This window comes from Typha latifolia, chromosome 13, assembly GCF_019914945.1.
Source record: "Typha latifolia isolate L0001 chromosome 13, TyphaL0001v2, whole genome shotgun sequence".
NCBI lineage: Eukaryota > Viridiplantae > Streptophyta > Magnoliopsida > Poales > Typhaceae > Typha > Typha latifolia.
The window spans coordinates 3827631-3851357 of NC_133098.1; the positions used below are offsets into that span (position 1 = coordinate 3827631).

Genomic DNA, 23727 nt, shown 5'->3' on the forward strand with positions numbered 1-23727 from the left:
TCGATTTGTGAATAATTAAAAATATGGGGTGTAATTACAAATTTGTAAAAAAAAGTAAGGGTTTTACATAAAGGATGTCCATAAATGTTCACATTAATTGACTTAGTATATTAATGAGATCGATTACTCGCAAATTAATTATTATTTATTTGTGATATGTACGTGTTACGGTGGAAGTGGAACATGGAACACACCAGCTTAATAACTTTTTTTTTAATGAAAATTTATTTAAAAATATTATATTTTGTTTTTATTATCACATCTTTTCTTAACGGACAGTTATTATATAGATACAAGATAAACTTAATTTCCTTGAATAAATTTTATAAGATTAAGAATAACAACTAAAATAGGTAATCAAATTTTAAGGTCAAGTTGGGGCTGGTTTAGATATTTTACTTTTCTTATTATTAAAGGTAATATAATATTTTTTATTCTTTTATCTTCTGTTAGGTTAAAAGTCACTTAAGAGTGTTTTTGACGTAATAAAATTAAAATATATGGATCAAATAATAAACATACATATGGTAGGATGTGCTTGGTTAATAATAAAGTCCAAAGGTGAGGTGTTTTTGATAAAAAAATTTAAAAAAAAATTCACGTTTTCTGTTTAACTAATTGGATTGCCCTAATCGAAGCCCACGTACATGAATGCAACGCAGACTTGTTCCAAATAAAAGGTCAACTAGCTTTCTCCACAAAAAAAAGTCAAATATATATATATATATATATATATATATATATATATATATATCTTTAGCTTTGTCTAAGTTAAAGCACACTACTACAAAATACTCCATCCAACCTTCTACGAGTTGTCGTGGAAGAAAGTACTGTTGACGAACAGAAGTTTTTCCTAATCAAATTGTTCCATTTTTCCTTTCCCTTCAAGCGATCAAACAAACGTGAATAAAATTTTGAGCTGCAGTTTGATAGGTTTTGACCATCTTGCCAGGCTCGTTCAATCTGATAAATTTTTAAGGAAATGGCATAGCATAATAATTGATTCATGAGCCAATGGGAAAGCTTTACTTAGCCTGCTTGAAATTGAGAAAAACTTATAAATACATTCTGTAGATATTTATACAGAATGCCAATCTGAAGCTCTAAGGGAGGTATTCCTTGAGCAAGACACTTTATTTTAACCCTCTTTTGACTAATCTGGATCACTAAAGACAGCCAGGCGCTTAACAAACAAAAACAAGTTAAATCAAACACCATCAGGAAGTCTTGCTCCAAATTACAGTTACATGTTGCGACAGTAAGAACGAGATTGCGAATGAGATGCTGTCAAATGGCAATTTGATACAAATGTCTTGCCATATGTATGGAATCTCAAGATGACGGAGAGACGGCTTCAGGTTGTTTAGAATCTCCTCCCGGTCGAACAGGAGATGGAGCTGCAGATGATTGTGGAACAAAGATTTTAGCTCTGCGAAGGATCTCAGCAACAACCCAGTGCTTATTTTTGCTCAGTGGCCTTGAAGGATCCAATCTTACCTGATTAAAGAATAGAAAGGAAAAGATGTAACACCACATAGGAGATCAGTACTTTTTTACTTTAAGACTTTTTAAGACGACCCAAATATTTTTCATAACTGGAGACCTCAGTGACGTGAAAAATATATAGTTGGAAGAGAAGAATATGATACAATGCACTGGAATACAAAGTGACCAGCAGCCAGAGGACAGAACCAATATTATTAGGCTACTCATAATTTTGCAATTAAAAAAAAAGCCATAATAGAAGCTTTGAGCTATAGCGAGTCCAGTAGAAAACAAAATAATTGAGTTTCACCTTCAGCTCTTGGACTTTAGATATCCAGTCAACAACCCACAGCTACAATATGGTAATTAGTTTTCAGACAAGAATGCTAAAACTATGTCTTCCATTAACAGACATATATACTATTATAGTTGTTTGGCATACATATTATAAGCCCCAGATAGTACAGCTAGTTAAAGTTCTTTCTTCTTGATATTTTACAAAACTGCCAGATAAAGTTGGAATAGATTGCTAGCAATATACATGCCAAAATCAAAGAGTTAATTATGATCTTGCCCAGTGCCATGACACCTTATATAAGTTAATCTGTTATTTGTGTTCTTTCTTCTCATTGATATATACTAAATCTCCTGGTAAAGTGAAAATATAGGAAGCCCATTGAGCAAGTAGTCAAACAAAAAAGTGCTTGGAAGACATGAATCGGATAGAAGAGCAACTAGATTACTAAGAGGCTCCAAGTTATGTTAGGTATAGAAGAATTATACTGTCTAACAAAGCACTATATACTATAATTCACCAGTTTAGCATATTATCTATCTGGATGTTCTATATCAAGTACAAGATTTAGAATGGTCTTTAGTAAAGGAGAACAATGAGCGCTAGAAGCAGTTGACATTTCCAGCATCCGCTCCTAAGCCCTAAGCCATTCCTCTACAAGAGAATTTCATGAGGAATTCCCACAACTTGTTAAGTCCATCTTTACATATTCTTAAAAAACTCCAACATGAAAATCGGTCCACATCCATGTGTCTAAAATATGAAACAAAAGAGTCGCAATAATATATATTACATTAGTCCCATTGTGACTATTCCAATGAACTACTCAGAGAACGATCCATTTGTGTGTGTAGTTAAATGATTAAGTTTACTTACTTGACACACCGTTTCTTTATCATTGTTAAAATTCAACCAAATATAGATACTTTATCAAAACATGTTGTCAATGTCTGAAGCACACAAAGGAACCTTGACCACTGTATAGATAATAAAAGGAGCAGAAGATGTAATATTTGATAAACATGTCCAGATTTGAAATTCCTGTATGGGCTTACTGAACCAAAAGTGAGGGGGTTAGGATCAAGGGCCCAAGTTATAAACAAGAACAAGCTTTGAGAAGTATCACAAATGTGAATGGAACACCTTATATTATATAAAAGAAGTTAAATATTAATGCAGGCATCATCCGAAGCAAAAGACAAGAATATGTAGCTCCCAGCAAAATACTAATGATAAGACACATGGACTGCCACAACAGGAATCCTGATAGGCCAATTTAGGTTACTTTTTCATCTCCCCTTTCTGCAACTCCTCTCAGTAATCTTATTCTTTTTCCTTTAAATACTTTGGTACTCTACCCACTTTTAACCCTTAATTTTTCTATCTTACCTATATATCATACTATATTTTGCCAAGAACTTCTTTTTCTTTACAACTTAACATTACAACACAGTAATTCACTCTTAAAGTTTCTACAAGCGAATCTCTAAATCCAAGAAAATCATCACATTGCTTGCCAATATCTCCCCGCCACTTAATGTCCTAGTTATGATGTTCTTGACTCAATAAACGGGCAAACAAAAGATCATCGACAATTATTTCGATTTCCTCTCAGATGCAAGCTTCAATAGATCTAGTCATATGCTTGAAACTACACAAAGAACAAATTAACATAAACTATCACTTTACTTTATACAAGACGAATTCAGTAAGACTAGTAAAAGTGCTCTAAATCAGGTCAACTATTCCAATCACACCACATATTATAACCAAGTTATCAAAAGAGAAATAGAAAGAGAGAGAAAAGAGAGAATACGCGGTCGCCGATGTTGCAATCATTGGTCTCGTCGTGGGCCATGAACTTGCTGGTGCGCTTGACGTATCGATTGTAGATCTTGTTGTGGAAGAGGCGATCCACCGCCACCACCACCGACTTCTGCATCTTGTTCGACACCACGATCCCCACCACCGGCTTCATCTCAATCCACCTCCGAAGACAGCAGAACCCCTAGAACGGAACAGAATAGAAGGGTTTAGCTCAAGAAGGAGGGCTTTCCTTTTCTACCGGAGCTCTCGAGCGGCGGCCATGGCGGAACTGGTGATTCTTTTTGAGGAGGCGAAGAGGCGAAGAGGCGAAGAGACGAAGAGCGAACTTTTAAGCGAGGGTTTATGGTTTGTTTTTAGAGTTTTTGAAAACGGCAACGACTTACCTGGAGTAAGGGGGAGTCGGCACTTCCTCTTTCCCTTTATTTTTTTAACTTCACGGCCTCACGGGTGAGTTTTTTAACAAATTAGACCTGTTTTTAATTTTATTTAGGTTTACGCTCCAAATTTAATACCAAAAATAGGCATATTTCATTGTAGCCTAATTAACGCTAAACTATTAAATATTTTACTTAGCCAAAAGTAAAACGCTAATTATTTCGGTATTTTTTCAAGTAAAATATTATAATTAGCCTTTTTATTGAAAGAACGAATGCTAAATAATTCAACAATTTACTTTGAGAAAGAGGATGCGGATAAAATATTAAAAAATTAAACTTTTTATTGTTAAAAAGACCAAACGAAAAATATATAAGTAAAAATATTATTAAATGTGAGCTCATCGTGATCATTGATAATAATAGTAATTTAAGAAATTTTTAAATAAGATGAAATAATTTTTTCTAGATTCTTATATGTTTAAATCAAAATTTTTACTAGTAAAAACTTTTAAAATATTATAATTACCACTAGAATCATTGCACTCTTTCAAAGTTTTCATTCATTACTTAAATGTAACTTGATTATGATCAAAACATAATTTAATTTTTAAAAAAAAATTCCTTGCATAAGTTTTTTATAGTGGTTAAAAACTATATAATACTTTACCCAATATTTTAATAGAACATAAAATACCTTATTTTTAATGAGATAAAATCATTGACAAATATTTCACAATCTAACTTCAAGAAAAAGAAAAATATTTTGGTCGTTTATATATATTTATTAATTAAGAGGAGTTAAAGTGACCATTATGATATTTTAAATAATAATTAGATATTTTGAAAATTTTCTATTAAAAACTTAAGACTTAATTAGACTTTGCTCTGATGTGTTTTGACCTAATATCACTTTGCCCACAAATCACATTCTAAACTTTTGAAAACCTAAGACTAAACCCATATGTTAGCTCTTAGTGAGTTAAAAGTGGCATTTCAAGAATGGTCACTTGTGTCTCTCTCATTCTCTCATTCTCTCTCATATGTTAGCTCTTAGGAACAAATCACATTCAAGAGGGTAAGAAAATGGACTTGTGTCTCTCATATTCTCTCAACTAGTAGATATGATGGCATCTAGTGGAGTGATAGGCAAGTCTAAGAGTAGATAGGTAATCTTAATTTATCAGCTAATAAAACTCAAAACTCTAATATTTTTTCTTCAACTATAGAGGCGTAGAAAGATAGTTTTATGGTATTCGATAACGATATTTAAGAAGTTGCCCTCACAAGAATTATGGAAACAATAGGAAAGCGCGCAGGCTACAATTAATTTATCAATAGTATAAAAGCAAGCGGAGTTCCCGAATATAAGAGTACATGCTAATTACAACAAAGGGAAACTATGCCCTAATGCAAAACTAAAACATAAAAAGAAATAAAAGAGATATATACCCTACAAAGGAAACTATAATAGAAGGTCCTGTAGCAACTATAATCAATCTACGTTATATGTCAATATGATTAACCATAATGCTCAACAAGTGACATTATCTCTAGTATGATCATGCATAAAGAATTTAATAGCATGTCAAAGTTTATACATTTACACCCAACATGATATGGACCGACCTAGGGTGCACATATGGACCGATCCTAGGGTGGATTGATTGAAGATGATGATGTGGATGGAGTAGAGCAGTAGTAGGGGTGATGCAGTTTAGGTTGGGACAATAATGTGGACAGTAGAAGTAATGATGGCGTGGATGGTAGATAGATATGATTTTAGAGGGAAAGATGAGGAAGAAGAAGTGGGTCGACATCAAGGGATTAGAGTGATATAAGCAGAGAAAAGAAGTGTCAGGGCAAGGAGATAGAGACAACTCAATAATTCTTTCATTCATACATACCTAAGGTACGAGCAATAAGACTCAGTAATTCTTTCATTCATACATACCTAAGGTACAAGCGATAAGACTCTATTCATAAATAATAAAATGAATGTCCTAAGGTAACTAAAATAAGTTAAGAATTAATACTATCATTCCATCTTCTGTCTCTCCCTTAGATTTTATCACGGTTTCATCATAAATAGAATTTGAATCTATTAAGATCCAAAATACATAAAGTGAAGATGACGAGGTCTCGAATTAATCCATCTAGTTTTAGATATTCAAACATCACAAGAATATTTTATAATTATTTTTTTTAAATGCGCTAGATCATATGACAACATGATAGGACATAAATAGTAAAAAAATGTATGATATTAATATGAAAATCATCACCAAGTAACATGTATACTCATATTAAATGTCAACCCAACATATTACATCTGAATAATGTACTTATCCTCAATCATCTTTATGTATGATATAAGATAAACATCAAGTTATATTCACTAGCATGGTTTGACTCCCACGCATGTTAACTTTCACTATATACATTAGTCCACCTGACTCACATATCATTAGACCCGGCCCACACCTGTACTCACTAATAAACGCATCCAAGGAGTATAGACCTTAGAGATAGAATCATTTGCTCATTACCTAGCGAACAGATGACTAATTACTCATCACCACAAATTAAGGACCTCAGTCATAAGCCCATTACCACCGGTCAATATTAAGCCTCGAGTCTTCCTACTCGAGCCCTCGGCTCAGCATTCTTACACTGCTTGTGCAGAATATAAGCCACCGCTCAAGGATGCCATGAACTCTTATGTGTTATAGTAAATGTGTTATAGTAATCATGCTACCACATATATAAAATCATATAGACAATCAAATATAATGATAAATGTCATGTTGTATCAATCATATGCTATCATCTAATAATTCCATCATATACATAAGGTCATTTGGCTCGAGCACAATGAAAATGAGGTTCGATTTGCGAGCGATGGCAACACCAGACAGAGAGAGAGAGAGAGAGAGAGATTTAAAGAGAGAAGAGGGACGGGGGAGGCGCATGTGGCGCTCAACCTAAGGCCAGTGCATGCCACATGCCACATTGACATAGTGTCAGCACTACGCCGGCGGCGTGCTGCATGAGGCCTACACGAACAGGGAAAAAGAAACGGGAGGGGTAGGGGTCACGAGATTAGTGCATGACCCGATTAGCTCAAATTTTTTTCAAAGTGTTACAATACCTTTTTAAAAAACTAAAGGGCGATTTGTATATATTTTATAGTATAATTGAGCAAAATAATACCAAGTCCAATGGCTTTTTTTTTATTTTTTTTATTTTAAATTTCCACCGAAGGAGTTTGGTCTTGCGCGCGTCCGACCCGTAGGAAATTCCTGCCTCCCGTTCCCACAGGCGATCTCCAATCTCCATGTGGCGCGCTTTTCCGATACAATTGTCACGCTCTCCTTCGACGCCGCGCGGAGAGAGAGAGGGATAGAGAGACAGAGGGAGAGGAGAAGGAAAGGCGAGAGTAATTAATGGAACAGGACCAAATGAAAGGTCTCCGCAACACGCGATCCCTCGCTCCTTCACGAGAAAGCGCGAAATCCTCCATCCCAATCCCGGTCCTAATCTCTCTTTCCTGTCTCGATTCATCTCTCCTCCTTCACCAATCTTTTATTCCCATCCTCTCGTTTCCCCCCATGAGAGGGGATTCGGATGCATCTTATCTTTCTTAGATAATTCTAGGTTTTGCTATTTGGATTCTCAAAACTGAGAAGGTAGAATGGAGAGGAAGAAATACCCGATCCGAGCTGAAGACTACGAGCTCTACGAGATGGTGGGGCAGGGCGTCAGCGCGTCCGTCTACCGCGCGCGCTGCGTCCCCTTCAACGAGGTCGTGGCGATCAAGATTCTTGATTTCGAAAAGAATAACAGCGATTTGGTATAATTCTCTTATTTAATCTTAGCTGAATTTTGATTCTTGTGATCTGTTTTTGTTCTTTCTTTGGTCGGTTCAGGACAATCTTGAAAACAAAAATTCTTTTTATTTTTTTCGAGTGTCGACATTGCTTTCATATTTTGAGATAGAATCTTATGAGAGGCAACGAAGGAGGACGGGCTTGTTGCTCAATTTTGTACAACAAAATTGGTATTGTGTCGTTTGAGAAATGTATAGGAGTAGAAAATAGTCGAGCAATGTTTTTTTTTAATTTATAATTAGCGAGATTCTTCGAGTCTTCACACTTTTAAGTGATGACAATATTCGTGGTACTTTATGCAACCTTTCGGAGGAAAGCATAGATACTAGCCCTGAAATATTAGATGATGCCAAATATTAGAGGCTATTAGTCTGGTTTAAACTTTCTCGAGTCCCTTAAAAGATCATTGAGGTTCATTTTTTAAGATTTCCAGCTGATTGACATCGTTTTCATAGATAGTCATTCTTGAAGCTCATCGATTGCGAAATTGAAAGGAAAATCACGAACAGTCTGATCAATGAAATAATGCAAAGACAGAAAATCGTTGCTATTTGGTAGTGTTGTGAACAAACTGTTGATCACAAGAAGCAGAACCATCCCGCAGGATTGAGATTTTCTACTTTGTTTTTGCATGTCTGTTGCACTTTTCCTGTATCCTGAATATATACCATCAACACTAGCATGTTACTGAGCGAGTTATGTTCTATCGATATTATCGATATAAGAGTGTGACAGATGACAATATAGTGTATTATAAAATATATTTATGTTGATGTACATATAATCTTATGTTATACCTTAGGTATATTATACCACATGTATAATGTATGAATATATATATATATATATCCTCTCACTTTTTTATCAATATATATAATATTCTGAAATGTACTAGGACAGATCTGATGCATTGATAATAATCACAACTTTTTTCCCTCCATTTTAATTTCAGTTTTATCAGTGTAGGCTTCTAGACATGCTATTTAAGCTAGAAGTTGCTGTAAGATTATTATATCATGTATTTTATCTCCATTGAGTCGCCCACTTTTCTTATTGTTTAATATTATAAAAGTAGCAGCACCAGATAATCAGTCATAGTTTGTTAAGCAAGCAAATTTGATGTGAAGGATGCCCACTAAAATGGGGTGAAGCTTGCTTTTTAATATTATTGCTATAGATCTTACTTCCAGCATTATCTTTACTGTTTTTGTTCGAAATCTAGTATAGTCCCTTCCTAATTTCTAAATATTCAATTGTGTCATAAACTGATACAATCGTCCGAATATCACTATTGGTGTCATTAATTTAATCTTGATTCTTCTTTTCTGATGGCTCACTGAGATCTCTGAATAGTTTATCATTTCTTATGGAGTACTTTTTCAGTTTTTCCTGTTATAGTTCAAGTGTTCAACCACTTTTTTTCTGGCAATTTCAAATGGCTATTCCTTTTTTATCCTTGACAGAACAGAATCACCCGTGAGGCACAGATCATGATCCTGATTGATCATCCTAATGTTCTTAAGGCACACTGTTCCTTCGTAAATGATCATAATTTATGGGTCATCATGCCTTATATGGCTGGAGGGTCTTGTCTTCATATAATGAAATCGGTGTATCCAAATGGCTTCGAGGAAGTTGTGATTGCAACAGTGCTACGTGAAGCCCTGAAAGGTTTAGAATATCTTCATCATCATGGGCATATACATCGTGATGTGAAGGTAAATGCGCACCTTTTTAAGATACTGGACTATGTGTTATATGCAAGGACATCATAAACCTGGAGATTCAAGATTGCCAATCTTATTGCTCAGTTATTGGATCATAAGCTGCAATTCTATAACCATGTAACATCTGCATAATAAGCAAATAACATAGTGATATGAACAGGAAGCAGTAATCCTAATACTGCTTGCCCTGCTTCACTGGTTGCTGCTTTTTGTATGGCTTTAATTTTCTATATTCATGTAGTTAAATGATTTGATTAATTAAAAGTAACAAAACATTGTTTAAGATTTTATATTTATGTAATGAATTCTCTTGTCCACAAGTAAAGAATTAAATGCTTTACTTAGAATTGACTTCTCCAAAGTTCTCGTGCAGTTGTGCTCCTATGATATCTGCTAATAATATCCTGTAAGTGTAATAAAAATTAACATTATATCTCCTTCTATATGACATTTCAAACTTTGATTAGGCACAGATCTCATAAACAAAATACGTGATGCATCGGAAAATCTTATAGAACTCTCAAAATATTTATGAGATTATTTCCCCCTTATATGTGATTAATCATATCTATTAATATGGTCTAATATGTGCTTGTGCAGTTATGCTCTTATGATATCTGTTAACAATATCCTGCAAGTGTAATATAAATTAACATTATATCTCCTTCTGTATGACATTTCAAACCTTGATTAGGCGCAGATATCATAAATAAAATAAGGGATGCATCAGAAAATCTAATAGAACTCTTAATTTTGATGAGATTATTTTCCCCTTATATGTGATTAATTCATATTTCTTAAAATGTTATCTTTTGCAAGTGACTTCTGCACATAATAACGGCAACTCAAGAGGGAGTACTTGCAGGCACCTGTCGCTATGTAAACTTTCAGCTAGTTGTTTCTTGTTTGGGTGCCGCTATTCATTCTTTGTATAATATCATGCATACTCATCAAATTATCCAGATCACCACATTAAACTTTACAAAACTAACAGACCACCTAGAGACCCCATCCTTTTTTCAAAACTCACAGCTAAATAGTTAAGTGGCAAACGTATAGAGAAATAGATATTTACTACTTAAAATATTAACTCATTAATTACTTTAAAAGTTAGATAACGACAGTTTCTATATTTTATATTCTAATACTTCTCTCACACTTTTGAGTTTGAGACATTATGAGAGATTCAAGAAGTAGTTTGACTTAAATTGGTGGATGTTTTATATTTTAAACAACAGTTGAGTTTAACAAAATTTAAACAACAGTTGAGTTGTTAGTGATTTTTATATTTTATATTCTAACATAAAGTACCAAAGAATTTAGGATACTAAATAGTCCTTTCAGGTGTAGCTTTCCTTGAAAGTGTCAATGTTGTTGAGAAAGTAAACTCTTGGATAGTAATTTCCCAAATCTTAAACATCTAACTCTCTAATTAGTAAATTCCCAAATCTTAGGCATCTTTCATCTGTTGGCTGGACTGTTCCACAACAACGTATTACGTCATTATGATGGTAGTTTTGTCATGCATGGGGGGAGAACACCTGTTTCTCTACATGTCAGTAGTCCGTATTCCTAACATGTAGCAATTTTTATTTACAGAAGACTAGGCCCATGACAGATGTATTTATAGAGCAAATATTACCAAAGATTTACATGGAATGGTTAGATGGGTATATGAGTTGCAAGTGGTTGCCTGTGAACATCAAATGTCAATATAGTTGAGAATTTGAGATAGCAAACTCCAATTAGTAAATTCCCAAATCTTAAACATCTTTCACCTATTAGCCGGAATGTTCCACAACAACGTAGTTAGTCATAACAATAGTAGTTTAGCCATGTGTAGGAGAGAACACCTGTTTCTCTACATATCAGTAGTTTGTATTTCTAATATGTAGCAATTGCAGAAGACATAGGCCCATGGCACGTGTAGTTGTAGAGCAAATATAACCAAGGAGTTACATGGAATGGTTAGATGGGTATTTGCAAGTGTTCATCTCTAGGCATCAAACTAGTTTCTCGTCAGGAAACATAATTAATATATTGGGAGGAACAAAGTTTAACACACTAGAAGGAGAAGAGGATATTAGTAGTGGATATCTACCAGATTAAACAGACCTTGCCTATTCAGTGGAAAAGGTCTAGATGATCTTTGAGGAAAGGAGGAATCAAGAAAGGTAAGAGAGAGGGGCTCGTGCTTCCAATGAAATGATAAAAGGATGGATTAGTTGGGGCTTGACAAGGTTTTAACTTACGACCTCAAGTAAAATTTTCCTCCTATGCGGTGTTAGCTAACTAATTAAGCCAAAAACTTAAACCATAGAACATTGTGGTTTTAATCCTTATTATTCTAGTAATACCCATGTTAATCCTATACATCATAATCCTGGCCTAGTTATATTGTCGACATGCAGGAACATGCTTTCATTTTGTTTAGTAGGTACTTAGCAGTTTCTCATGGATGAAAAATATCGAAGCTAACTAGCTACCTCATCCATTTGTGGGCTTATCATATGTTGCTAATATTGGTACAACACATGCATCGCAGAAGGCCTTCTATGCATACAGTCTATGCATACTTAGTCCCTGTTCAGGGCAGTACTATGCTAGCTTGGCCATATTTCTTTTGCTATGTCTTCGCTAAACTTGAATATTATCTTTCATCGTAATACAATGGTATCACATTTTCTAATCTAGGCTGGAAATATCCTAGTTGATGCACGTGGCGGAGTTAAGCTTGGGGATTTTGGGGTCTCTGCTTGCCTTTTTGATTCTGGTGATCGGCAGCGCACGAGGAATACAATTGTGGGGACACCTTGCTGGTGCATAGTTAGAAATCAGAAGCATATTTCCATTTTCTCTTTTTGTACTTCTTTTCTACTGTAAACTTGTTCTTGTAACAGGATGGCACCAGAGGTGATGGAGCAGCGGAACGGTTATGATTTCAAGTTAGTCTTACTTTTAGTCATGCATTTATTTATTAGTGTAGGTTTCTACTGGGTGCGTACTTCCCCATTCCAAAAGCTTTTAGCAAATGATCTACAGGGCAGATATATGGTCATTTGGAATTACTGCTTTGGAACTTGCTCATGGTCATGCTCCCTTTTCAAAATACCCTCCAATGAAGGTATGCTTCACAACAGATGAGAGATGTGTGGGAGGTTTGCTGCAATTTGATGTTTAAGTTTAGCTTAATGTGGTCTAGAGTTTAATAACTGAAATATCCCAACGAGGAAGCTGCTGGATGAAAAAGTTTGCCTTATATGTCAAACAGCGAGTTCTTAATATGTTCCATTGTGTTCTCTTGCCAGGTCTTTCTTATGACCCTGCAAAATGCTCCACCAGGCCTTGACTATGAAAGAGACAGAAAGTTCTCGAGGGTATATCTCACATTATATAGTGAATTAGTGATCATTGTGCATACTTTCTGTTGCCATTATTCTCTTACATATGAAATATTTTTCATAACTCAGCATTTTAAGCAAATGGTTGCTATGTGCTTGGTGAAAGATCCTTCAAAAAGGCCTACTGCACATAAACTGTTAAAGCAACCTTTCTTCAAGCAAGCCCGATCTCAAGATTTTATTAGTCGAAGAATTTTGGAGGGATTGCCTACACTTGGTGATCAATATCAAGCTTTAAAGGTACTGACCGCTGATATTATCTCCATTACTGCAATTTCCAACTAATATTTAATTTTCACTAAACTATCTTGTTGCTACTAACATTGCGATACAGGACAAAGAAGAAGACTTGCTTGCTCAAAAGAAAATGCCTGATGGAGAGAAAGAAGAAATATCACAGGTCTATTTACTCTGTTATTTCTTTACTTCTTTATCCCTTTTGGTGCAAATCATGTGTTGAGATTTGCATCCTCTTTTGATTTTTGAAAAAATAAAAATAATCACTCTTTTATATACTTGAGATCACCAATTTGATTCTGATTATCTCAAGAAAGAATCAAGAATTAAATAATCACTGAATTTCTCAAGGGGTGTGGACAAACTTGTATGGCTAAATCTTTCAACCTTTTCTTTAGGAATTTATTGAGGTCGTGTACTGCAAAATACTACAAGTTTTAATCACAGAACTTAGATTGTGTAGTGATATATATGAGAGAGACCAGACTGATGACAATATAAAATGACCTGCAGATTCTGTATCAATGGAGGGCTTAAACAGTTAAAAGAGAAGGAGATGAGAAATGAATCAAATGACAATTAAAGTTGGATATTAACAATTAAAATATTTGGAAATTTTATTTATTAAAAATGACAACCTGTTGGTTAAACTATCCAATGGAATGCTAATATAGAGGTCATGTTGTCTCATGGTATTGATAAAAATAAAAATTATTGGGGAAGTATCTTGATAATCCTCAGATTTATTCATGAACTTGTGCCAACTCTTGTTGGTTTGACGTGAATTTGGAACAAGGATATGCAGCCTCGTGCCTTCTGTGCTAGGCAGCATGCCTTGTTCCAACAGCTTAGTAGCATAAGGATGTGGTGTGGTAAGTAAATCGGTCACACAACTATAAAAGCCATTATTATAAAGTTTCAGTTCCACTGAAAAGTAAACACTTCTGTCAGATTTGGTTTGTTAGATAATCAATTGACCCAAAAGCTTAGGCATTTAAATAATAAACTAACAATGTATGTCATACCTTTAAGACACCCTCTCACATGTGACCCTCAACACTTTACACATAGATAACTAAAATATAATAAGGTTTCTATACTGCATGAGAATAGAATATTAAATAGGCTTATCTAAACTCAAGACCTCTAGAAAACCAAGCTTTGATACAATGTTAAACAATTCATTGATGCAAAAACTTAAGTTTTAGTGTTGTCCGGACTAAATTTAATAATGAACAAAGTGGCCGACAATAGACAGCTCTAAGATGGCCATTTCAGTTCTAGCTTTGGTGTTGTCCATTTCGGACTTCTTTTAATAAATGAAGTTCAAAAATTTTAAACAAGAAGGAATTTAGAAAACATGAGAAAATGAAGGAACGATGGGAAAAAAGTTGCGAAGGTCCGCAACATTATGAAACATTGTTGCTCATAGTCACTATGTGAAGTGAAACAGATAAAACTCATGTCAAATCCCACCTTAAATTTGTGTAAGTAGCCAACTCAAGAAAGAGAGGGGTTGAGTTTGGCTCTTTATCTTAATTTTCAATGCAATACACAAGATCTAATAGTATGTAAGCAATAGGGGTGATATTGGGTTTAATTGCAAGATGGATTTGAGCCAAATCTAGCTAGGAATCTGAAATGTACTTGAAAAGAAATGTTATTACTTATTAGGGCTGTTTCGGATGGATGATGTTTTTAACTCTAACCTCACAAATAAGCTTTTGCACTTATGATTTATTTTTTTCTTCTATACTTTCTACTACCTTTGAGGAACGATGCGAAGAAAAGATGTATATTGAGCATAAAACTTTTATACATGGTTGAATTTTATCATAGTTTTGTTAGAACTCTTCATCAAATTTAAGGTGGATCGTCCAGTTTCCCTGTGAAAGGCAAACTAAAATGTAACAAAATTGCCCTAACTATATAAGCATAAATAGGAAGAAAACAAAGGGAATTTATTTGGGAGGATGATGGACTTAATTAGTTTAATTTCTTTATTGGTTCAACAGCAATGGGACTCCATTAGTTGGAATGTTCTGGATCTATTTTCTAGGTACAATAAACAGCTTTGATTTGAAACTGTTCCAGCAGACCTATCGAAGGTTATGAGCTAAAAATATTTAAGCTAAAATTGGAAGTAGAGACCTTATTAAATTTAATCCAGTTCATTATGAAGGAGATAAATGTTACATCCTCCCTTAGGGCAACCTTGTCCTCAAAATTGTCCATCCTACTTTTTATTGTCCCATTGTCACCACTGTGAGAAATGCTTCTTCTAATTTATGTCAAAAGTAGGGTCTCATCTTTCAAGAATCATGCATTTTCTTTCTGTTCTTTAATCTGGTTGGTAAATCATTTGGCTACTATGGAACAGATTTAATCTTACTTTCTGTTTTTCTGACTTCTGTCATCACATCTCGTTTTTTATTCTTATATAGTCTTTTTCATCACTTTTTTCTTTAGAATGAATATAATAGAGGAATCAGCAGCTGGAACTTTGACATAGAAGACTTGAAAGCTCAGGCTTCACTGGTAGACATGTAACCTTCGCATTCTGCTCTATGAATTTAGTTAGAGATTCTTATAGTATTTTATATATATATGCCAGATTCCAGATAATGAGGATACTGTTTCTGGTAAAGATTCAGAAGGGTGTGCAAGTTCTTTATTTGAGATAGACACTTTGCAAGAAAGAGTTCCAGAAAACCTGTCCTTATATACAAGTTGCTCATTGAAGTACAAAGCCGACATGGTAAGTGTCAGTTTTTTTGTAGATAGTAGTTGCTGGCTATGAATGTGGCTGGTTTCTAACAGCATATGTAACCAATAGGAAAATGATGTGATGGCCGATTGTAAGTCAACATTTTCTTCACCTGATCAGGCTACTTGCTTCAAGAGGTAATGTTCAGTGATTAGAGCAAAGTCACCTTATTTTCAGTCATACCCTTCAATCTATTTTTAGCAGAATTTGAATCTAATATTTCAGCTAGCTAGCATGTCAGGATAAACTTCCATGATTCATATAGAACATTGTTTGATCTTATGGATGCAACAGTATTTTATATGATAGACCCACAACAGATAGAAGTTTTCATTAGGGACAGTTTTGCTTTTTGCCAGATTTATATCCTGAAATACTTCCGGTCCAGTCTTACTAATTGCAGCATATTGACTCTTTTTCTCTCTACAGAGCCAAATCTGATGGATCTGACAGTGAGGTAAGTGATACAAGTGGACAGAATGGTTTGCTGTTAAATGATAATCATAGAAAAGGAACTGTCGCCGAGAGCCGCGAACAAGAGGTTGATGGAAAAGGTTTAGAGGATCTAAGTCCACATTCTTCTCATGAAAGGAAGCTTTCTACAAGTTCCTGCTCATCAGATAATTTTCCTCCTTCAGCAAAAGTAGAAAGGTTTGTCATGTTTCAAATAAAATAATGCCACGGTATCCTCATTTATATGTACAATGCTATTTTAGACTTATTATGATGAACATTCTGGGAGCCTATATACTCCCTTACGTACTTTGTTCAACTTATTATCTCCACTTTAGTATGAAGTCCCCATGAGGGTTCTCCGTACCATATTCTAGTTGTTCTGAACTTCTGATATTGTATTGCTCTTGTAATTCAAAGATAGTCAAAAGTTCTGTTCTCCTTGTCTTAGCTACCGTTAGGTGTGCAAATTTATGCATCCTGTGGATCATGTTCTCTAAGTACATAATCATAATCTGTTAGTACTAATGTAAGAGACCAAATGAAAGAACTCGAAGGAAAAATTTGAAGAAAGCATAAAGTATAGAAGACATTATCTTCGTAACTCATGGACATTCTTTTCTGTTCCTGTTAGGCTTTTCTTGTTCAGAGACACTTATTCATTAAAATGAATATTCGAGCATATTTTTGGAGCATCTCTTTTTTCAAAGAAAATACAAGGCATGATATAACTAATATCTGTTTCTCTTTTTAGCTTGAAGCAACACAATCATCTGCATAATATGGGTAAATGCAATGGAGGGACATTCCGAGGGGTAGATGAAGTATCTGCGGAAGCCAGAACTAAAGCATCCAAACCAGCAGGCATGCAACTCTATTTTTTTTTAGTACTTCTACTAAATGTTCAGTAATGCTCAATTAAGATTTAAGAATTGTCATATCTGTGGCATGGAGAGTGTCTTAGCGATCGGCATTGTTTGTGCCAATCACCATAGGTAGGCACACTCTTGTGCTGAATAATGTGTTGGTCTGGCACGAGTACATTGCGGGGTCAGAGCAAGGCTCATCGCTGGCATGGGGTGGCACTAGTTGTCACCGGTCAGTATGAGGGAGTATCCAAATGCTCCCCTGTATTGGTGCAGATAAGGCGCTAGAATGGTGTTTGAACATTGGCATGCTTGGCACTGATTGTCAAGTCCTCAATTTCACTGAGAGCTTTGCAGAACAAGTTCCTCAAGTTGTTACAACTGGGTTATTTTTCCTCACAATGATACTTTCTGCTGCAGCATTAAATGCTGATGACTTTGATGATAGATCAAAACCTCCAGTTATACAGCAAAGGGGTCGTTTTAAAGTGACATCTGAACATGTTGACCTTGATAAGGTGACCAGATTGTTGTATCTTTATCTTTTTCCTTATCAGTTGGATCTCATGTGATGGTTTTCATTATTTCCTTTCAGGCTCTTCCACCTGTTGGCCTGCAAAAGAGTCACAGCATGCAGGTTAATAGCTATCTCTTATTTGTTTCATTCTGCAACAAAATATTCTAGCATTTCATTAAATGAATGTAATGTTTTTGGGTGTCTCTCTTTATGAATGGAAATATATAGCAACAACAACAACAACAACCAAATTTTAGTCCAGCTATTTGGGGTTGGCTACATTATCCTTTTTAACCATTTATCTCTTTGGCCAACCATAGTTTCTTTAGTGGTAGAATGGAGACAAACATAAGAGTATCATGAGGGTCTGCAACAAGCTAAATCAATGTTCTGAAATACACTTCCAGATTACAGGGGGTTCTGTCAACAATCAGATAAGAGTTGAAATTATTTGTTAGTAGAAAACATTCATAAGGAAATGGTATAAAATCCATGAAAAATCTTAAAAATTCAGAAAGAAGGTGGTAAAAGAACAAAGAGAGGGGTATAGTAACAACATCATATGAAGAGTGAAAATGCTCAATACAACCTCTGTTTGCGATAGAGGTGGTTGGCATTTGTAGAGGTGGTAAAAGAACAAAGAGAGGGGGATAGGAAGAAGTGGAAAATAACAACAAAAGAAGGGAAGAGAGATGGGGAGTAATTCACGTCTTCGTACCTTGTGCAAATCAGATTTGCCTTAGATTGGCTGGAATCAAATCTCTAAGTGTTCAATGGAGAAGAAGGCACACGATGGAGAGAAAGATAAGAAGGGGAAAATGGCTAAATAAGCTCAATGGGTGCATTTAAGTATTTTATGGGGGTCTAGTATTGAATTGAGAACCTGTTGTCAATCTACCACAGGCATAATCCTCATGGGACTTGTTCAAAATTTGTACATTTGATAAATTAGAATACTCTTAGTCAATGACGGTCATGCTAATGGCACGTGCCATGCCGTGCCACCATCAGCATAGCACGTGCCGATCGTCATGGGGCGTGCTAGTGGCTGCCACTAACACGCATTTATCATATTTTTAATAAATTTTTTAAGATATTTAGAGATATTTTTGGATTTTCGGTATATCAATATTTAGTTTTTGGTTTAAATATATGTATCAAAACATATATTAAAGTGTTTTATCTTTAGATTATTTTTAGAAATGACCTATTTTATTAAATATAAGGCAATAGTTAAATATAAATATTATTCAACACATAATATGATTGAATACATTTATTTAAACTAATATTAATGATTCAACACTCCATAATATAATTAAATACTCCATAATTAAATTAAACACAATAATAATTAATAATAGTTCAATAATTAAAACTAATATCTAGTTGAATGTAGAATGACAAGGATAATCAAAGACTTTATTTGCCGGCACAAGAATATTGCATTAAATATTGTCGATATTCTATAAAACTTATCAACTGATAATATTAATCGTTGTAACGTCTCGCATAGTCTTTATACAAAGAAAAATTTCGTAATTCTCTCCTGATATGATATGAATATTGAATATGCACGAAAATGACCAGCACTGACAGAGGCACTGGCCCACCATAAGCATATACAAATTGTGGATATAGAGTATAATAAAAGTTATGCCTCTGGTGAGCGTGATTGATATGATGGTAATGATAATGAACTCATATCATCCTATAGGTACAATTCTCCTAATGTCCTATCTACAGAGTAAGTCCTCTATAAAAATAATACCTCTCTGAGAAGGTTGTGTAATAGAGATGCATGTCTCATCTCTATTATTATTGTCACCAAACTTAGTCTCGCCATTATCACTATCACCACCACCATCATCATTATTATCTCTAGTCTCATCATTATCAATTTTATCTAAGCTTTCTAAATAGTCAATTAATTAGTTAATTTGATAATGATTGATAAAAATAAAAAAAAATCAAAAAGGCTTCAGATGGGTACAATGATCGGCATGCGGCCATGCCGAACTAGCACGACTCGGCACAGGGGTGTGCCATGCTCGTAGTTCTTCATTCTAATTGCTAGGGTATTTTCTCTGGTGGTTCAAACTTCAAAGAAAGAAGCTTGTAATTGTATGCTAAGAAATATTATGTTTATAGAACTAAAGGAATAAGAGAATAGAATTAGCATTATAAAAAGCTTATGTTAGCAAATGCTTATCTCATGCATCTTGCAGGTGATTTCTCAGATTCCTGCAATAAGTATACCATCTTCATCCGATGCTGCATCAACTTTTCTTTGTTGTTCCATATTCGCTCAGCTGCATAATATGTTGCAGGCAAACATACTTCAAAGGGTATGAGGTGAAACATAGTGTTCCATTTTCTGACTTTGAGATTTGATTTTAACAGAGTCTTGTCTCGAGTCTAGTCTCTGAGATTTTATATATTTCTTATGTTTTTTTTTGTTCAGGATAATATCCTTAGTTTGATGAAGCAATTAACCACCAGTAGCTTATCACCTGTTTCCGTAGCTTCAGCAACTAGTTCAACCGACGGACTGTCTCCTTCATTACATGCCAGTGTGGTAGAGAAGTCCTTGGTAAGAGACAATAATTCTTGTTTGAATTTTGCATTTTATTTCATGCTTCTCTCATGGTGTTTACAAGTTTCTTAGCGTATTATTACTATTTAAATTTTGATCCATTTAAAATTTATTGTTAGATAATCAATTGATCAAAAAGCTTAAACTACTAGGTAACATACCAAAATCGTATAACATGTCTTTAAGCATGCCATCTCACATGTGGCCCTGATTCACCACACCTAGATAGATGAAAGGTAGTAGGATATGCGGCCTCCCACATCTCACAAGAACAGACAATAATAGAAAATAGAGATTAAATGAGCATAGATGAGATTTAAACTCAGAAGTTCTAGAAAAACTGGCTTGATACCATGTTAGATTAATGGTTGACCCAAAAATAAAAATGTTAGGTAGGAGATCAATAGAGTATATCATCCCTTTAACATGTATAAATGCCTATAAGCATTTTGCTTTCATATAGCATCTTAGCTATTTTATAAGCATAACTATTGAAGGTGCTATTTCAGTTTTTGCAGTTACTATAACAATAATCCTTTCCAATTGACTAAAAATTAACCTATCCTAATTGAAGGTGCTAGTTAAGTTTATGCAGTTACAATAATTTTCTAAATCACTTATTTTATATATTGCACAATATCGTCACGACTTATTTAGGCACAATGGAGGACTTGCCTGCTTGTACAGTAGTTTTGGAAATTCTTGTTATTTTCCTTGATGCAAGAAAGCAAGGGTGTGGATTGATGGTGAACCGAATGACATCAATACAAATTTGATACATTTCCTTATCAAGAACAAATCTACTGACCATATGAAATGGCCTTCATTAATACACAATTCGCAATAAGCTTCCAGATGCATATATTTTGATTATTTTCTTTCAATGTGTGAATAAAAGGCCTAAACTAAAGGATCGGATATGATAATAATGATAAACTTGGTCACAAAAAATTCATGTAGGCAGTAAAATATGAAAAGTAAGAAAGAAGGGTATTACAAATTCTAGAAATTATCTAGTAGATCAGTCCTTGTTAGAGGGTCATTGTTCTAGACTTCTAGCACATTGCCAATTACTCATATGATCTCGTTCCAGTGCATCTGTTTGGCATAGAATATTCAGCTTGGAAAATGTGTGGATAGTTCTTTAACAATACAAAGATACTTTTGAGAACTTGGAACTGGAGAGAGGATAGCTCATCTAATTCTAGTTTAAGCATCTCTTGAAGCATTTATTTCTCTGGATAGGAGATCTTTTATCATGCCATAGCTAGAAGATTTAATGTCTCTGCATCTGTTTCTCCTTGTGCTATCTTGTATATCAAATTTGTATGTCATTTTAGATATACTTGTTATAAGGGTTGTGTGCAGACAAGATATTAGGTCATGTGGGATGCATTCTTGAGGGCAATAGTAGCTGTGACAACAGATGATATATTTTTGTTTACATTCTTATGAGGAACTAATGTGGAAGGAACTGATCTTCTCAGTTTGGTAAGGAATTATTCTACTTACAGATCACTTCTTCCAATACCAACAAAAACACATAATATGTACATGTCCAAAATAAAAGGAGAGTGTACATGTCCAAAATAAAAGGAGAGAACTATCCAGCCCTTTCAAGTTACAGAATTACTAAAATACCAAGATTATGTATTATTTGATGGTGACTATGATATTGCAATACTTTCTATCATATCCTTCACATTCGTGGAACTTTGCAGTTTGCACAAAATTGAGTCAAAAAAAGAGACACAAGAAGTTCTGTTTTCCTTCCAATTCTATGATGTATATTCTATGTGTAATTCTAATTGGCTATATCTCCATGTAGCCCAGCACAACCTGTTTACCCTCTAAACGTAGATGTGTCTTTGATATCATAGTCAGGCACTAATATGTGCTTTTTTTAATATTTTATCATGATGCCAAACACCATATATTATGGAGAACTGTCTTCTTTTTCTTGTGAGAATGGAGAACATTTAGGCTATGGATGAGTTCTTGAAGTCCATACTCCAAACATAATTATTTCTTGCAGCTTCTTCATAGTGACATAATGTCAACGATGATTGATTAAATCCTCTTCTTTTTGGTTATTATAATATGAAATATCATTGAAGATCTTTTGTTGTCTGTATAATGCTTAATGGATGCATTTCTTCTCCTGCAGCTGGAAGTAGCACAGGAACGAGAGAAGGAACTGATACAAGATGTCACTGATCTGCAATATAGGTAGTCATAATGATCTGAAGCCAAATTTAAAGATGCAAAAGAGTCCTCTTTTATTTATTTCTTTTTTTGAGACATTTGGTTCATGGCTGCAGGCTGATTTGTGCGCACGAAGAGATACAAAGGCTTAAAGCGAGGAATTCTCAGGTACAAAGCTACCGTTTTTCTAGAACCAAACGATGTGTCATACAAAGCTCGCTTAATTTATTAGTGAGGTGTTTCTACAGGTCTGAAATATGAATACATGATCTCTAGCATTCGCACTGCGTTGGCTCTTTCCCAAGTAAAAGTGGAGCACATTAAGATGCTATGCAAATGTAAGAGAAAGCTGGAAGACATCATATGAATCAAAATTCCTTTCTTGGAAAAAGAGAGATATTAAAGCCCGCTTCTTGTCAGTTTTATTGCTCTTCTGATTAATAATCAAAGTTTATTATACATGACTTTATGGAAGCATCTGTGGTTGTTGAACTTCAAGGGTGAAATAATGTATGCTGTACCTGAAGTACGAAAAATTGAGCATGTCCAAAGGAGTAAATAGCAAGCTAATTAAATGTTTTATGTGAGTTTATTTTTTTCATATTCAAGAGTTTAAATTAAAGCTTCAAACGTTGTAAAATGAGATTGAAAATGTCTGTCTGTATCAGTGTGCCAATGGCCAACCACATCATAGTACTGGAATATGTTTGCAACCCGTATGTGCTGATATGATGGATATTTTGAAACACCCTCACTGGCCCCTGTTTTCTAATACAAACATAGCGTTTCGTGCTCGATCTTCTGCAAACCCGACTGCAGAAATTTCCTGAAGTCAAGAATGCTTGCACGCCTTTCTGCCCTCTATGGTTGTGGAATAAGCATAAGCTTATTCTAATATAGTTACGTCTATATTAGATGCTGTGACCTTCGTTCCAAAACTCAACGAGTACTAGTTTCCAAATTGACTCCACACGAGTATTAGTTTCCAAATTGACCTGCAATTGATGGGTTCCCTCGGAACTTCTCCTGTAACCACGATGCAACTAAAATATTCATCTGTAATGTCACTGTTGAAGATTTTTGG

General features: G+C 34.6%; 2 protein-coding genes across 6 annotated transcripts; one reads left to right on the forward strand and one right to left on the reverse strand.

Annotated features, from left to right (window-relative positions):
- Positions 1–1010: 1010 nt before the first annotated feature.
- LOC140799805 (uncharacterized) lies at positions 1011–4000 on the reverse strand. Its single transcript, XM_073154275.1, has 2 exons — positions 3600–4000; positions 1011–1500 (listed from the first exon to the last, which is right to left on the reverse strand). Exons 1-2 carry the CDS (start codon positions 3759–3761, stop codon positions 1336–1338), a joined length of 327 nt encoding a protein of 108 aa, XP_073010376.1. The 5' UTR covers positions 3762–4000; the 3' UTR covers positions 1011–1335.
- Positions 4001–7291: 3291 nt separating this feature from the next.
- Positions 7292–23244, forward strand: LOC140800302 (serine/threonine-protein kinase BLUS1). 5 transcript variants are annotated; one of them, XM_073155015.1, is made up of 21 exons: positions 7296–7517; positions 7642–7837; positions 9338–9592; positions 12296–12420; positions 12502–12546; positions 12644–12725; positions 12910–12978; positions 13072–13242; positions 13337–13402; positions 15709–15777; positions 15854–15997; positions 16076–16143; positions 16436–16657; positions 17214–17323; positions 17746–17843; positions 17921–17962; positions 20071–20190; positions 20307–20435; positions 22606–22667; positions 22760–22811; positions 22892–23244. In XM_073155015.1, the coding sequence occupies exons 2-21, from the start codon at positions 7679–7681 to the stop codon at positions 22895–22897; spliced, it is 2094 nt and encodes a 697-aa protein (XP_073011116.1). In that variant the 5' UTR covers positions 7296–7517; positions 7642–7678; the 3' UTR covers positions 22898–23244. The 5 variants fall into 5 exon arrangements, with proteins under 5 accessions (XP_073011119.1, XP_073011117.1, XP_073011116.1 ...); XM_073155016.1 differs by having other exon boundaries at positions 7295–7837; positions 12312–12403; XM_073155014.1 differs by having other exon boundaries at positions 7296–7837.
- Positions 23245–23727: the final 483 nt, after the last annotated feature.

Coding starts and splice junctions, on each gene's coding strand:
- LOC140799805 (XM_073154275.1), bottom strand. CDS start 3,761: ATGAAGCCGGTGGTGGGGATCGTGGTGTCGAACAAGATGCAGAAGTCG. Junction 1,501..3,599: donor ATTGCAACATCGGCGACCGC/GTATTCTCTCTT, acceptor TTCTTTAATCAG/GTAAGATTGGATCCTTCAAG.
- LOC140800302 (XM_073155014.1), top strand. CDS start 7,679: ATGGAGAGGAAGAAATACCCGATCCGAGCTGAAGACTACGAGCTCTAC. Junction 12,421..12,501: donor ATTGTGGGGACACCTTGCTG/GTGCATAGTTAG, acceptor TTCTTGTAACAG/GATGGCACCAGAGGTGATGG. Junction 15,998..16,075: donor TGAAGTACAAAGCCGACATG/GTAAGTGTCAGT, acceptor TGTAACCAATAG/GAAAATGATGTGATGGCCGA.